A 15,458-nucleotide genomic window follows, 5' to 3' on the forward strand; every position below is an offset into this window, starting at 1 on the left:
GACAGGAATCACACTATAATCTGGCTCCCAGTTCAGCCCAGGATGCTCCCTAAACTCATAAACTGGAGAGGTGAATGAGAGCTGAACTGGACACCTAGCATACAGGCCATACACACACACAGGCTCGTTAACCACACCTGCAGCATTTACCGTGTGCTCACCGCAGTGACAGTGATACAGCGCGGCCAGGATTACAGACAGTTCCACATCTGCTTCTCCTATCTCTGGCTAAGTCTGGGGGACCAGGGTATAGTGGAGATGTTGGAGGTTATTATCACGGACAGGGTTCACTTCTGCAGACCCCTGCACACTCTCAGATGCCATAACAAGGCCTTCAACGTGTGTGCACCCGTTACACAAGGCACACAAGTGCTAGATCATCCACGTACTACATGGATTACATACACACATACAATATGTTTTCTTCCCTTTTTGGCTATTACTCTACTGAGTGAAATTTCACTGTTGGGTTTGTTGAGGGAAAGAAGACTCTGGGTGGAACAACTGAACACAATGCCCTGGGACAATCTGGCTTCCTCTGACCAAGTCTTCTCCTCCCCACCCTCCCCATCCCCTGCCCTCCACCTCTACCAGACCAGGTTGGTTCAGGGACTGAGGGGCAACGGATGGGACAGTGGCAGTCACTTTGGAGACTGGAGGAACCTTGAGCTCAATCAAAGCTCAACACCATGGATTCTAGACTCTGAAACTGAGGCCGAAAGGGACACATGTGTTTCCCAAGGATCCACAGCAAGTCACTGAGGCAGGAGCCTGTCTTGGCTCCCCCGGCTAGGGTTGCCTGTCCCCCTACAGTCACATAGAGTCATCAGGGCTGTGGTCCTCCACGACATCATTCTGCTTCCAGGAAGTGATCATGGTGTTAACATGATCCAACAAGAAAATGCCTGTGCTCCATATCAACACATGGACTATTCCTAAAACCAAAGTCCTGGACAAAGAGGATGGCATGCCACCCCATCAACCAAAACCACCAAGGCCCAAAGTGGGGTTGCCCTCCCAAACACACACATGCTCAGCCATAGAATTCAAGTCAGAGCTCAATTCAAAGTGTCCCTTTGGGTTCAAGGTTGAACTGTATCGAGATTAACAACACACACTACTATATATAAAATAGATAACCAACAAGGACCTACTGTATAGCACAGAGAACTATACTCAATATTTTGTAACAACCTATGAGGGAAAAGAATCTGAAAAAGAATACATGTATTCAGTTACATATAATACATACATATTCAGTTTTATATATATATAACTGAATCACTTTGCTGTACACCTGAAACTAACGCAACATTGTAAATCAACTGTGCTTCAATAAAGTAAAATACAAACATAAATTTTTAATTTTTTAAAATTTTATTGAAGCATAGTCGATTTAAAAAATAAATTAAAAAGAAAAAAGACTAACAACAAAAACTGTCCTTCCGAAGCACAAGTTAAACCAACTTCCCCTGCAGAAGGGGACGCTTCACATTCAATCCGCACTTAATAAGCACCTTGTCCCTGCTGTGCCTGCACTGCACCTGGAATCTGATACCACGACACCCAGAGGGTACCGTTTCCGGAAGTCCTTTGGATTCCATGCCAACACGGGGCCAGCCTAGGAAAACCCTGCATTCTATTAAGAATGCCTGCTGAATTATCATCCTCTGGATGGAGAGATATACAAAACATTAACTAGCGGAGAAGCAAAGCAATGGGTATGTAAGAGTTCACTCTGAACGTTCTTTCAACTCTTCCACGTTTGAAATTTTTCATCACAATGTGTTGAGGAAAAGAGATCCTCCTCAACTTGAAAACAATGTTCATCTCTTTCAATTGCAAAATGCCTTGCTCACACAAATCCCAGGCCCTAGGCTGTGGGACCCAGAGACCCAGAGGGGGTGCCTGCAGTCCACCCAGGGGGTGGGGGCTCCGTGGACTCAGGGGAGGGGTCTCCCTTGCCACGCCCCGCGCCACGCAAAGCACCCCGATGTCTATGCCAAGGAGTGGCGCAGGGTCCTGTCTTCCCGGATGAGGGAGACTGCACCGCGCTGAGATTCGTTCACGTCCCAGCAGGTGACCTGGAAACTGAAAATCCCAGAAGTGCACCCCTTCAACCGGCATCCCCTCAGAAGTTGAAGCTGGGATTCTAGAAGAAACACAGGCTCTGGCATCTGAGTCTGGAATGCTGAGCCACTTCAGAAAAAGCAGCACTGCCACGAAGTCCAGACCCAGCTCGCCATCCGGGCAGGGTCCCCAAGACGCGCAGACAGAAGCACAAGAGCCAACTGCCCATGATCTGAGCTCCTACCACTTCCCCCCCCCCACCCCGCAATTCTCCTGCCAAGCAAGGAGTTGAGGGAAAGAGTTTGGGGCTTCGGAGGTTTGGGGGGGGACTCTAGATTTAGAGAGCAGGCAGGAAGAGATAGATATATAATTTTTTTATGCCCCAGCATAAGATGACCAGAAGAGCAAGTCCAAATTGAGAAACCTGGGTAAAACTGAAATTATCCAAGTGAAAAAAAAAAAAAAATAGAAACACACTTTTTTGTGTGAAGACAGTGAGATTTCTTCGGGCCGAGATGAGAGTTTCCAAAGGCCTCCTTTGGAAGCGAGATGCCAAGATGCCCGGTCAGCGACCCCCCGCCCCAAATGGCATTAGCTTCCCATCTTCTGGGGCTCAAACAGCGCTTCCTGCAGGAGCTCCCGGGCTCCTCAGGGCACCCCCTCCAGCCCTCCCAGCCCACTGCACACCCGGCCCGAAGCTTGTGCCTGCCCTGACCTACACAGCAAGCAGCCTGTTCGCCTCCGCGCTCCCAGCACGTGGCTCTACAAGTCTACGGATTAAAGCCATAAAGTGAAAAAATAAATACACACCTAATAGACAGATACGGTATAGCGACAGAGACAGAGACAGAGAGGGAGACACAGACGCAGAAGAGATTTAGGCACCAGTCCAGCACCATGGGACACGTGCTCTGGGGCAGGCACAGGTGGCCAGGAGACGACCTGGCTGGATGAGCAGGACCGCAGGGCCACCAGAGCCCAGGCTCAATCATACACGTCCCCCCGCGGACTGATTCAGCTCCTGGAGAGCAATGCACGCTAGCTGTACTCCTAAGAGGCTGCCGTGCCCCTCAGACACGCAGTTAAGATTCTGCAGGGGAGGAACTGGCTGCCGTACATCCCAGATGCCTGCCCCTCAGCCTGGATGACAGACGGGCGTGACTCGTGAATCTGTACATCTGAGCCCACCCTGCAGGGGCAGGGTCCTCCCACCACAAATCCCAGGGAACCGGGTAACCGCACTGCTGTGGCTGAGCACCCCCCCGGCCCACACCTTAGGGCTTCCAGGGCACCTAGAGGTGGAATCCTCCAACACGGCCCCACTCCTGCGTTCCCTGCGTCAAACTTCGCTCCCTCCTCCCGCTCCCTCCTCCCGAGACTCACAGGCAACCTCAGGCCTGCACCTGCACCTTTGGGGGCCCATCTCTGTTTCCCTGCTCCCTTGCCCAGGCCCCCACCTCCCCTTGCAACAGCCCAGTTTTGTTTTCTTTTTTAATTTTTTTTTAATTAATTAATTTATTTACTTATGGCAGCGTTGGTCTTCGTTGCTGCACGCGGGCTTTCTCTAGTTGCAGCGAGCGGGGTCTACTCTTCGTTGCGGTGCACGGGCTTCTCATTGCAGTGGCTTCTCTTGTTGCAGAGCACTGGCTCTAGGCATGCGGGCTTCAGTAGTTGCGGTGCACGGGCTCAGCAGTTGTGGCTCGTGGGCTCTAGAGCACAGGCTCAGTAGTTGTGGCTCATGGGCTCTAGGCAGGTGGGCTTCAGTAGTTGTGGCTCACGGGCTCTAGAGCACAGGCTCGGTACTTGTGGCGCACGGGCTTAGTTGCTCTGCGGCATGTGGGATCTTCCCGGACCAGGGCTCGAACCCGCGTGCCCTGCACTGGCAGGCGGATTCTTAACCACTGCGCCACCAGGGAAGCCTGACAGCCCAGTTGTGGACCCTCCCTGCCACTCCCCACCACCACCGGCCGCCACCACCATTTCTATCCTGCCTGGTAACAGCCGAGCATCACGGCACAACCCTTTCCAAATGGAAATCCATCATCTGTAATTTCCACGGCCCAATAAATAAAAGCGCTCCCAGCATGCTCTCTGGGGCTCACCGGGCTCTTCTCCATCCTCCGGCCTCTCCTCCCCAGGTCCCCACAGGCTGCAGAGAATGGGTTCTGGATGTTCCACTCCTATTTCCCACCCGCCCGGAAAGCCACCACTGCCCGATTCCCACCCAGCTTCCAAGTCCAGTTAATCCCACTCCCCTCCCCTGCATCACACCACCTGCTTATCCCAGTCTGGACCAGTGTGGCCTCCTGGGCTAGGCCCGACTGCGCTGGGAGAGGGGCTCCGAGCCCACACGTCTGCCTGTACCCCCAGATGCAAAGAGAGAGCTTTGCCCACTGTCGGTGCTCGATAAAATCCGATCTACTGATTCTCATACTGGCCACTGCCCATACTAAACAAAGTGAGGGTGAACCCAGCCCTCCCAACCCCCATGCCTCGGAATAAATATTTGCGTTTGTACAGCCACTGGAGACGTTCACACAGGCACACACCCCTCTCTCTCTCTCAGGCCCTCGGGTCCTTACCAGCTTCCCGGGTTTGGCCTCGTGAGCGTGGCCTTTGTGGAGGGGGATGGGCGGCTCCCAGGACACAGCCGGAGGAACAAAGAAAATAACCCCTTGGGAGTAACAGAGAGTTGGCAACACTTCGCTGATCTTTTTCCCTTTTGTGTCTCCGCATAATTGCTACGAACCACAGAGACTGAAGAGCGCTAATACGGAACCATTAAGACCACAGATCAGTTTGGACGGGGAGTACAGAAGGAGTTTCCCTTCCCATGCCAACAGAGACGCACAGGTCACCTAAAACCCGGCACCGAGGTGTGAGATGGACTCGGGGCTGGTCTGGGCTCAGCCAGGAGGACCCCCACTGACCACTGATGTCGGGCAGGAGCCAGGGAGAGCCGAGGGGACCCCGTTCCAGCCCCGGGGGAGTAGCGCCATCCGCAGTTTCAAGGAAAACACTTCCTGGTGAAGGATTTCACTCTCACAGCTCCACTTACAAAGCTACACTTATTCCACTAACGGGGAATGAAGAGCCTATAGAATATCCAAAGCTGAAAACCTAACGTCTAAGACAGTGCCGGAAACGTATTAAGCACTTGACTCTTCGTTTCTGGACAAACGGCTGGAAAGAAGGAGAAGCAAAGGACAGAGGCAGCAGGCAGCCACATCCTGAGTGTCTGCAATGAGCCCTGAACAGCAAGGAAAGGTCTCCAGACGGGGGCCACCAACGGAGCGGGTGCAGGAGCAGCTGCATCGACCTGCGAGAAGGGGTAACAGGACGCAGCGCTGGCTCCCCGGCGTGCACCCCCCAACAGGAACGGGGCCACGTGGGCACCAAAGGCACGGCAGCCCTATTCCCACCAGCCCCGAACACGAAACCACCCAAATGCCCATCATCGGGAGAACAGGGAAGTAAACGGAGGCAACCAGCTCCAACCACATGCAATACAGATGAGTCTCGCCCTGCGCTAGCCAACTCAGGTTTTTTGATCTGGATGCTGGATGTACCCGTGTGGTCAGTTTGTGAAAACGCCCTCCCTTATGACCTGGGCATCCTTCTGGATCTATGTTCTATGCCAAAAAAAAAAAAAAAAGAGCTCAAAAAAACTAGGGCGTTTGAAGTGGTCTCAATCCCTCCAATCCCAAACTCCTAATAGTAACATACGGAAAATCAGAGATCCAGGCTTGATCGTCGAAGCTAAAACTGAAACAATTGTTTGTTGGTCTGAAATTAGGGTTCACCAGCCTGACCTGACAGGAGCGGGGTCAGGACATGAGGAGACCGAGTCACTGCTCGCAGCAGCACCCAGATCTTTGGAAACCACAGCAAAGGGCAGGCAGGCAGGCCCACGAAGTCCCCTCCCTGGAAAATAGGCCAGTTCTCCCCTCTCAGACAAGGACAACTGGACACACAAACAGCAGACTCTCAGGGCAATCCGCTCTCTCCAAATCCACTTCTATTTCATTACAAAAGGGAGCCAGTAGCTACCACATCCATAAGACCAAATCTTGCTGACGGCCACCATCTGCCCTCACACAGAGAATATGAAGGAATAAAAACTCTTTCAGGACACTAAGGTGGGTCTTGTTTTGTTGTAGGTACTCACGAAAAAATTTTTTTTTCTGTCGTATGCTCAGTACTGCTGGTAGACTATGTCCATATCACCTCAAACTCACTGAATGAAACCTAAATTCACTGCCTGGAGATACCGTTCCCCCTTTAAGACTATTATCTGAGGATCCGGTAACAGTAGCTTTGTGTGCTAAGCTGGAAAGGGACATGGTTGTCTTTGCAAGAGCCTGCTGGATGTTGACATTTCTAAGACCAAACATAAATCGTTTGTGAACATGGCCGGTAATTATTTGGAATTCTTCTCCCAGAACCATGAAAAGTGTTTCCCACCCTTTCAAAAAAAAAAAAAAAAAAAAGCAGCTTCTAACCAGGACGCTAATGACAACCAGACGGCATAGGCAGTTTCTGAAGATTCACAGTCGCTCGTGTAGAAACACTGCACAAACACTCCAACACCGCAGCCCAAAAGAAGACAGTCCGCATCAAACAGCGGGAGAAGTGTGACATCTGCAAAGGAGCCCCTGGTTAAACAAAAACACCAGTCTGTTCGCAGAGAGCTCAGGGTGGCCACCTGTTCAGGGCCGGTGGCGAGTTCTGATTAGCGGTGGGAGAAACAGTATCAGAGCGATGACAGCCCCCGCTCGGGCCCTGGGCCCAATCCTCCGGCCTATATTTAGTCCACTCTTTGTGGAAATGTCCCAACCTCGCACACAGACAAGCTCTTTGGCCGGTTGCTCAAAGGGTCCAGTAACAAATCTCTTCTGCTGGGGCAGGTACCTTCTCTCCTTCCCTCCCTGGCCGCCACGTGCAACCAAGGCAGCCCCGCCGGCCTGGGTCAGTCGTGAGCAGAGAGCACAGGGAGGTGGAGGGGTGGGACCCACTGCGATGCCAGCCCTGCCCCCGGATGGGTCACCACCGCGACCCGGTGTGCAGGCTTCCCACACCACAAGATGGGAGCCAACGTCCCCCTCAGCCTCAGAGGCCCGCAGCCCCCGGAAGGATGGGGCCCAGGGCAGCACACACCGGGCCTGGTGCTCAGAACCCGAGGAAAATCACAGATGCTGCAGAGATTAGAGATGAACATCTGCAGAGTACATTTTCCTTCTCAGAGAAAGGTACTTAACAAAGGGTAGGAATTATGCGGCTAAGCACCAGCTCAGAACCCCCAACCCTGGATTTTAAAAATAACTCAGCCTGATCCGCTTTGCCAAACTCAATCACTTAGGCGAAGGCCTCAAAGAATCTGGAGTGTTGGGCAAGGGGTGCGGGGGAGGGGTGGGGGACACGAGTTTGCTGGAACATCGAGAAAGAAGAGACAGGCCCAAATCAGTAGTTCAAACAAGCCAGAGCGAGATGCACCAACTGTAAACACCTGCAGGGTACACGGGAAAAAAGGATGCAAAATAAGAGATTTTAGTCTTAACAAAATAAAAAGTCAGTTTGAGACACACACACACAAAAAAACCAACAACAACAGAGGTGGTAGTAACAGGGCTCCAGGTTCTGCTGTGAAGGTTCCTGCAGCTGCCAGGGCTGCTTCTCCCTTCTGAGTCACTTCCACCAGGCTCCCCACACAGCCTTCTTAAGCTGCTAATAACATACAGCTCCCCTGTTTAGAAACGCTCTTTTAGCTGCACGACAAAAACAAAATGTATCACCTGCCAAATTATCGTAACAAGTGAATACGGAAGAACCCCACTTAAACACACAGGAGACTACGCTAAAGATCAAGGACCGCGGAGACACAGGAAGGGAAGCCCACAGAGCCCCGGACTGGGATTTACGGTCTCCCTCCCTAAGGGATGCCCTTGGCAATGTCCACCACCCACCAGCCACGCTCCTTGCAGGGGGCTCAGCGTCAGCACCGTGGAAGCAGAGCGAACCTGGACTTGAACCCATTCGAACCTGGGCTTCAGGGCCTCCTCCACTGCGTTCAAGCTGTGTCACCAGAAGCAACGCCCTGGGCTGCTGTCACCCACAGGGAAGGACAAGAGGACGCCCCTCTGCTGACGGAAAGCACCGCGCGGAGCCCTGGCCCAGAAGCGATGCCCAGTCCGCCGCCGCCGGAGCTCCCTCCCCTCCCCGGCCATGCTTCTCCAAGTGCCATCCCTGGACCGACACCACCAGCATCCTCTGGAAACTTGTCAAAAGCACGTTCTCAGGCCTGCTCCAAACCTACAGAACTGGAAACTCTGGGGGCAGGGCCAGCAACCTGTTTTCCCAAGCCCTCCATGTGATTCCACTGCGCGCTTAACTTCGAGGACCAAGGCTCTCAACGTTCCACTGAAGATACTACGTCAGCCACCCTGCCTGTCACTCATCCATCCCTATCAACGGTATCGATGCTACGTCTGAAATTCACTTACGCCCAAGAGGAAGAAACACCACCCTTTTGCCGAGAGCCAGGTTGAAAAAGTTGCCAGGATTAAGCAAGCACATCTTTTTCTTCCCCTACATGCACTAGAGAAAACTTCATTTCCACCCAAACACCACACGGCATTTAGTTTCCACACAGGCTAATCCACCAGACCCAAAAACACCCCGGCCCTAACACCTGTGCTCTTGTGACAACTATCAAAACACTGTCACTTCTGCCAGAGGCTCAACATTGTTCAGATCACCAGTGAGGGGCAAGAGGACCCAAACGCCAGAGAAAACGCGAGCCCCTCTGACAAGTCACCCGCGCGACAAACATTTCCCGGGCGTCCCCCGAGGGCCAGACACGACACACCGCATCACTGAGGAGACAGAACACAAGCACGACCTGATTTTCCTCAAAGGGCCCCCAGTCCTTGCTGGGAGCTGGGGCCTGGGACAGACAGGGAAGATGCTGACTTCAGCCAGGCTGAAGGGACGCCCGGAATCTGGAAGGGTCCGGAGACCGTTAAGGTATGAAATTTCACCTGGAAGTGACGGCCCGCCACCCGAGAATTATTTTGAAGGAGGAGACTGTGGCACTCATACCAATAACGAAAAGGCCCCAAACTTACAGCTCGTATGAAGCCTGAAAGATTACGAACATAGCCAAGAGTATCCAGGAAGGGTTATGCTCATTCACGGCAGGAAGAAGGGGTTTGTTCCTTAAACACACACACCTGCCCCAACCAGATTAAATAAATTCTTACAGGCAAACAAACTCTTGCAGAAGTTCTGCCGAGGTAAGCAACCACACAGAGAGCGTAAGCTTTCGGTTAGTGGCGGCATCCGCTACCCCTTCCTGTCTTGGGTAAAGGGGACACGTGCTTGGGATGGTTTGTACATTCAGCCTGTGGGAACTATGAATAACCAAGAACTTCATTCCTAGCTCAGAAAGGGCTAGAGAGCCAGCGATGAGGTTGACCAGCCCAGCCCATCTCTTTCCAGCAAGTTTCCCACCCTTTCTGGGCCTCCAAGGTGGCATGTGTGTCATGGAATCATCACAGGATGGACTGAGATGACGCAGGTCAAGCACTCGGCGCTCTGCTGTACACAGGCGCTCAACAGAGCTGCTGCATCGTGGGATGAAAGGGGCTCCCTGCCCCATCTTCCCAGGCTCCCCAAATGCTGGGGCTCAGCCCTTCAATGCCCCTGTGTAAGTGCCCTGACCAGGGGTGCCAGGCGGAGTTCTCTTGCCGAGCACTGGGCCACTGTGACCTCCCCAAGCCCTCCCAGGAAGCCATGCAAACCACCGGCAGGGCCAGTGGGGAACTCGGTGCCCCGCTCCCCGAGCAGCTGCTTGGTGAGCGTGGAGGCATGAATGCTGGTTAGGGGCTCGACCACGGCCCGGCTGAGTGAGCTGGCCAGGTTATCGTTTGCATCACGGTTCTGCGGCAGGCAGGCAAGCTGAATTACAAGGTGCAGTGGCTAACAGAGGCTTTACCCGTACTAGAAGAACAAGCTTTATTTAACAAGAAAGGCAGCTGACTCATTCACCTCAACCCCATCAACCCCAGGTGGGCTTTTTAAAGGAGAACTGGAGGGGGGACCCTAGGCAAGATGCTTGCTCACCCAGGAGGCAGGCTGGTCCCCGTTCATTTCCAGGCATGGAGGACACCCAGGGTGCCGGCCATGCCCCTGGGGGACAGCCCAGAAATCTGACCAGGTCAATCTGAAAACAACAGGCAATGCTTCCTTAAACTCCAGAGACTGGAGAAAAAAAATAAATCTCTCAAAGTCCGAAGTAAAGATTTGAAAAAACACTTTACTTTTTTCTTTTTTTTGGCAAGGTCATGTTTTAAAACAGGACTGAGAACTAAAAATCACATTCCCCATGCTTTCAAGCAGGGTCACAGACCCATTCAGATTTGGGGATCTCGGTGAGCTCTTTCGACTAAAATATATACAGTTCGGCCCATCATTAAGAGACTTTCCAGTCCAGACTCTCTTAGAATCGCTGTGAAATAAGCATTAGCCGAAACACCCTCCCCTTTGACAAGCCCACTCCTCACTCCAACAGCCAACAATTCTTGAAAGACTCCGGAAAACAGGGAAATTTTAAGTAAATTATGGCACAGTCAAACGCTGGAATATTATGCCGACATGAAAAATCGTATCTTGGAAATTGTTTCATAACGTTGAAAAGTGCTCACTTTATGCTAATCAGGTAGTTTTGTAAGTATGACTCCAACTTTGCGTAGGTACACACAGAGGAAGGAAAAAAGCCTAGCTGCATCTCCTCTAAAATGCAGGCAATTTTCTGTTTGTTGAGGCAAGCGATGTTTAAACCATTTGTTATGACGTGCATATACTTTCCTGATTGGAAACGGTCTTATCTTAAAATTCAGAGAGGTCTACGTTTTGCTACTGTACCATCCTCACCTGCAAGGTTCACAGGCAGGGGCAGATCTGCGTGTGTTTCTTAGCGGTACTGTGATCCTCTGGGCGCACACTCAGTTACGGCACAGAGTTAAACGCGTCTGCAGTCTCCGTACCCCACGGCAATGCTCTCCTACTCGGTGTGAGTGAAGAACCCATATCCTACACAATTGCACAAAACTGTTTCTGCATGCTTCTCTCCTCACAGGAAAAATGTCATCCTGCCACAATTGAGCAATCTTCTCAATTTCCAAAATATCAATGATGTGGATATAAATCACAACCGTATCTTAAAATTGGTAGTGTGTAAGAACATTTCATTATAACAGGTGAACTTATATTTCATTAGGAGGGGCATTATAACAAATGAACTTACATTTCATTAGGAGGGACATTATATTTCTTTGGGGGGCTGCAGACCTAGGTTCAAAGGATCCTTTGGTTCAGACCCGACTTTGACCTCAGTCACACGTTCAGGAGGTCGTTATCCTTCCCTGAATGAAGCTGGCCCACGTTCTCTCACAGGGTTGGTACAGCCCCACATCCAGCTTATGAATGCAAGAGCATGCTTGCTAAAGTTCTATACAAGTAAAAAGTGGTATCGTTGTTAATAATAATGCAAAGAACAGAATCATATTTGAATGGTTCTTAAACCTCATTAAATTAACCACAGCCCTGACATGATATAAACATTCCTTCTTCTAACAAAAAAATAATAGCTTTGCCAAAGTCCCAAGCAGGATTCATCACTGATTATGCATCTTATTGATGATAACAAGGTTTCCAGCCAAGAAGGGGCCTAAAGTCTGACATAGTACAGGTAGACAGCAAGCCACCAGAAACCACCATCTAGGAACCACACAATGTTTTGGTTTTTTTAGGAAAGAAGGAAAAGAAAACAAAAATGAAACCACATCCTCTTGCTAGATAGTCAAAATTCTTCGCGGGGGGTGCCCGAGACCCCAGAACAGGGCTTCGCGATGGGAAATGAAAACGAGGCAGCATGAATCACACTCAGCCAGAGGTCTCTGCACAGAGACTAGGTGCTCTCAGCCAGGTGCTTTCAGTACTAGTCACCAGCTTTCAAAGTGTTTCATCATCAGACTCCTATGGATGCTGCCAGAGAGCTGCGGAGAGACAGCGGAAACAGGCACAGGAGCCCTTCACTTGGGTGGCCACGGAGCCAGAGCCCCGGCTCTGGAGGGACGTTTCTGCAAGCTCACCCAGCATCAGCAGCCGTGTGCCGGTCCCGCGGCCTCCCGCGAGTCTTGTCAGAGCCACACTGCAGCCTCTGCCTCTCGAGGAATCTGGAAGCATCTTAAATCGCCAACAGGGCGGCCAGGTGCTCTGAGAGCCAGGCCCACATAAGGCTGGAGCGCTGTTCAGACCCTCCCCGGGATTAGCAAGTCCCCTGTGGATGCAGGCGACCAATGAGCATCCTGGCCGGGAGGCTGTTCAAGTCCACGGGGCTGCCAAATGCCAAGAGGATCAGCACCGCCACATCCACCTTCCCCACCTAACTGGTCACGCGTCAAACCAAGACACTCCGGGGTGAGCAGCTCAGGCAGCACAGCGCCAGAGCAACGCTCTCCTGAGGCCAGGGCCCCCTCACCTGCGGATGGAGGGGAGCGGGGCGATGCCTGCGGCTGGGCTCCCGACACACTCCTGCCAGGCCTTAGAACCTTCCCAGTGTTCCTCAACTGCGGCCAGAGTGGCTTTTGGTCAGAACAGTTCTATATTATGGACAACCCACCCTTCAGTTCTTTTACCATCATTGGCCAATGGCAGTGAGAAGGGAAGCAAGGGAACAAACCGGAAGCTGAGTAGCAGAGAAATAACAGCCATGGTAAACCCGAGAAAGCACAGGCCCAGGAGAGGCAGAACTCGGCTGCAGGGCTCCTTAGGATCACTGCCTCGCCTGACTTGCAGGAAGGGTGGGTGGCCTCCCAGTGCCAGGTATGTGACAGTGAGACCCCCCCAGGGAGGGTTCTTCTGATGTGACCCAGGACTTTTGGTAGAAAACACGCCATACAAGAAGCCAGCTTCTGAACAGGGGCAGGTGGACCAGCACCGGGACACGATGCAGCCTGCAGCGGGGGCTGGCTCTCCGCTCCGGCTAAGGTCAGCTCTCTCCACTGTGCCCCCGAAATGGCCAAAGACACCAAAGGGGTTGGCCCTGCCCGCCTAAACACCCCAGCCAGAGCCTCGCCCCCAGCAGCAACACTTCTCAAAAGACCTCTTCAACGTCCAGCAAGACGCTCGGCCCCAGCCTGGTAACCTGTCGCGGTCCGGTGGCGCCGACCCCTCCGGCTGCCCCGGGGCTTGGGCTGGGCCGGGTCACTCGGGTGGCCCAGGACGCGGCCACACGGAGCCACTTTCTCACCGGAGACTCTACTGCCCATTAGCACATTATCGCCGGCGATCCATCTTCCCTGGCAGAGCTGGCGGCGCGCTCGCCCGGCCCTCGGCCTCCCCCTCCGCTCTCGCCCGGCCTTGCGGGGTGAGAAGCACCGCAGTGCCCACTCGGCGGGGCAGCCGCGTGCCACGGCCCGGCGCGTGTGTACACACGCACGCACACACACGCGCGCGCCCGCTCCCCCGCGCCTTCCAGAAGCCCCGCGGCGGCCCGGCCCTCACCTTCGATGGCGATGACGTGCTCCCGGATCTGGTTCTGCAGCACCGGCTCCTCCACGCGCTCCAGCAGCTCGTAGATGGAGTATATGTTGGGGTGGACCGACTCGAAGCGCTGGATCTCGGCCCGGATGGCAGCCGAGTTGGCCAGCTGCTGCTGGTAGTTCATGGTGCAGGCACCGCGCCCGGAGCCGCGCGCCCCCCGCCGCCGCCGCCGCCCCGCGCCCCGGGGCCCGCGGGCCGCCGAGCCCGGGGCGCCGCAGCCCCCGGGGAGCCGGGCCCGCCGGCGGCGGGCGGAGGAGGCGCGAGAAGAAAGGAGCGGGCGGAGCAGGCGCGGGGCCGGCCCACCGACTCAGTTCATGGCCGGGACGCGCGGCCGGCGGGCGGGCGAGCGAGCGGGCCCCGGCGCCCCGGGTCAGCGGGCCCCCATGGAGCGCCGCGGCGGGCGCGGCCGGCCCCGGAGGAGGCTCGCTCGGGCGCCTTCCTGCGCCGCAGCCGCCTTCCACCCCTAGGCGCTGCCCCGCCGAGCAGCCATTAAAGCCCAGGCAGCTGCCGCGCTCTGAGCGCCGGGGCCGAGGGCCGGCCCCCGGGCAGCGGCCGCGCCGCTCGGGGCGCCCGGCCGCGGCGTGGGTCCGCGCGCTGCGTGCTGCGCCGCCCGGCGCGCCGGGGCTCCCGCGCCGAGCCCGCCGTGCGCCGCCCGCCCAGCCGGGACCGAGCCGCAGGCGCCTTGCAAACCGCGGAGCCCGCGCCGAGCGCCACCCGCCGCCTGCCCGGCCAGCCCCCTCCCTGGCACGCAGGGCTCCGGCCCACGTCGGCCCCGCCTCCGCCCGCGCCCCGCCCGCCCGCGCGCTCGCCGCCCGCCGCCCGCCGCCCGCCGCCCGCCGCCCGCCGCCCGCCGCCCGCCGCCGCTGCGTCCTCCCCGGCGCTTCCCAGCGCGCCGGATCCCGGGGAATTGCGCCAGGCTCCGCCCCGCGCCTGCCCCTAGGCTTCCTGGGACTTGTAGTCCGCACCGCGCCGCGTCGGCGCCCCGCCGGGACCGCGGGGACGAGGCGCGCACGACGCCCGGGGCCCGCGTGCGGCCGGGGCCCCGGGGGCGAGCGGCTGGGCTGACGGGCTCGCAGACCCGTGACGCGGCCGGGCCCCTGCCCCAGCCTCTCCACGAGTTTCTGTGCTGCCCCGCGGCTGTCCCGCCGCCTCGGGACCCGGGAGGCGGTGCGCGACCCCGCCCGCGTTTTTGTTTGTTTCTGAGCGGCTGCCTAGAGGAGCCTCTGCGACTCGCCGTGTCCCCCGACCGCACTTTGTTGCCTCCCTTCCCCCCAGCCCCAGTTTTCACTTGCTGTCTCCTTTTGCGAAAGTGACACGAGTGCTTCCTCTAAATAAACTAAATTTCTTCCCGAAGGCGAAGAGCCTCCTTAGCCGTGGCGGCGTGGGTATTCACAGGCCAGGAGTGAAGTTTAGACGGGGACACGAGGTGCTGTGAAATACCACGGAGTCTCCCTAGGCATCCTTTTCCTTTAAAATTAAAAAAAAAAAAAAAAAAAAAACAAGTAAACTGAGATGTGGGTCCCCAGCCTGCTCACCCACCCCAATCCCCGCGTAAGCTCAGCGCCCGGGACCCCGCGGGGCCGGACCGCACTGCAGCAGTGGGCCCAGCGCGCGCAGAAGGCTAATTCCGCAGGTTCGAGGCAAACCGGATAGCTGCAGATGTGCTGAGCACCGGCGCCAAGTTTGTGCGCACCGGCCTGGTCCCTGCCCCCGCCCATCCAAGTGACCTTTTGGAAACGCGAGTCCGCTGCCCTGGCATCCCTGATCAAAGCCAGCTGAGCCTT

General features: G+C 55.3%; 1 protein-coding gene across 4 annotated transcripts in view; it reads right to left on the reverse strand.

Moving 5' to 3' along the window:
* AGAP1 (ArfGAP with GTPase domain, ankyrin repeat and PH domain 1) overlaps positions 1–13,844 on the reverse strand; it is a 543,380-nt gene extending 529,536 nt beyond the window's left edge. For 2 of the 4 annotated variants that reach the window (XM_068544179.1, XM_068544180.1), the window contains exon 1: positions 13,636–13,843. In XM_068544179.1, coding sequence (XP_068400280.1) covers positions 13,636–13,798 — 163 coding nt within the window. In that variant the 5' untranslated portion in view covers positions 13,799–13,843. Of the gene's footprint in view, positions 1–13,635 lie in introns of all 4 variants that reach the window. The other 2 variants (XM_068544178.1, XM_068544181.1) reach the window with 2 other exon arrangements.
* Positions 13,845–15,458: the final 1,614 nt, after the last annotated feature.

Source organism: Eschrichtius robustus, chromosome 5, assembly GCF_028021215.1.
Source record: "Eschrichtius robustus isolate mEscRob2 chromosome 5, mEscRob2.pri, whole genome shotgun sequence".
In the NCBI taxonomy this organism is placed as follows: Eukaryota; Metazoa; Chordata; class Mammalia; order Artiodactyla; family Eschrichtiidae; genus Eschrichtius; species Eschrichtius robustus.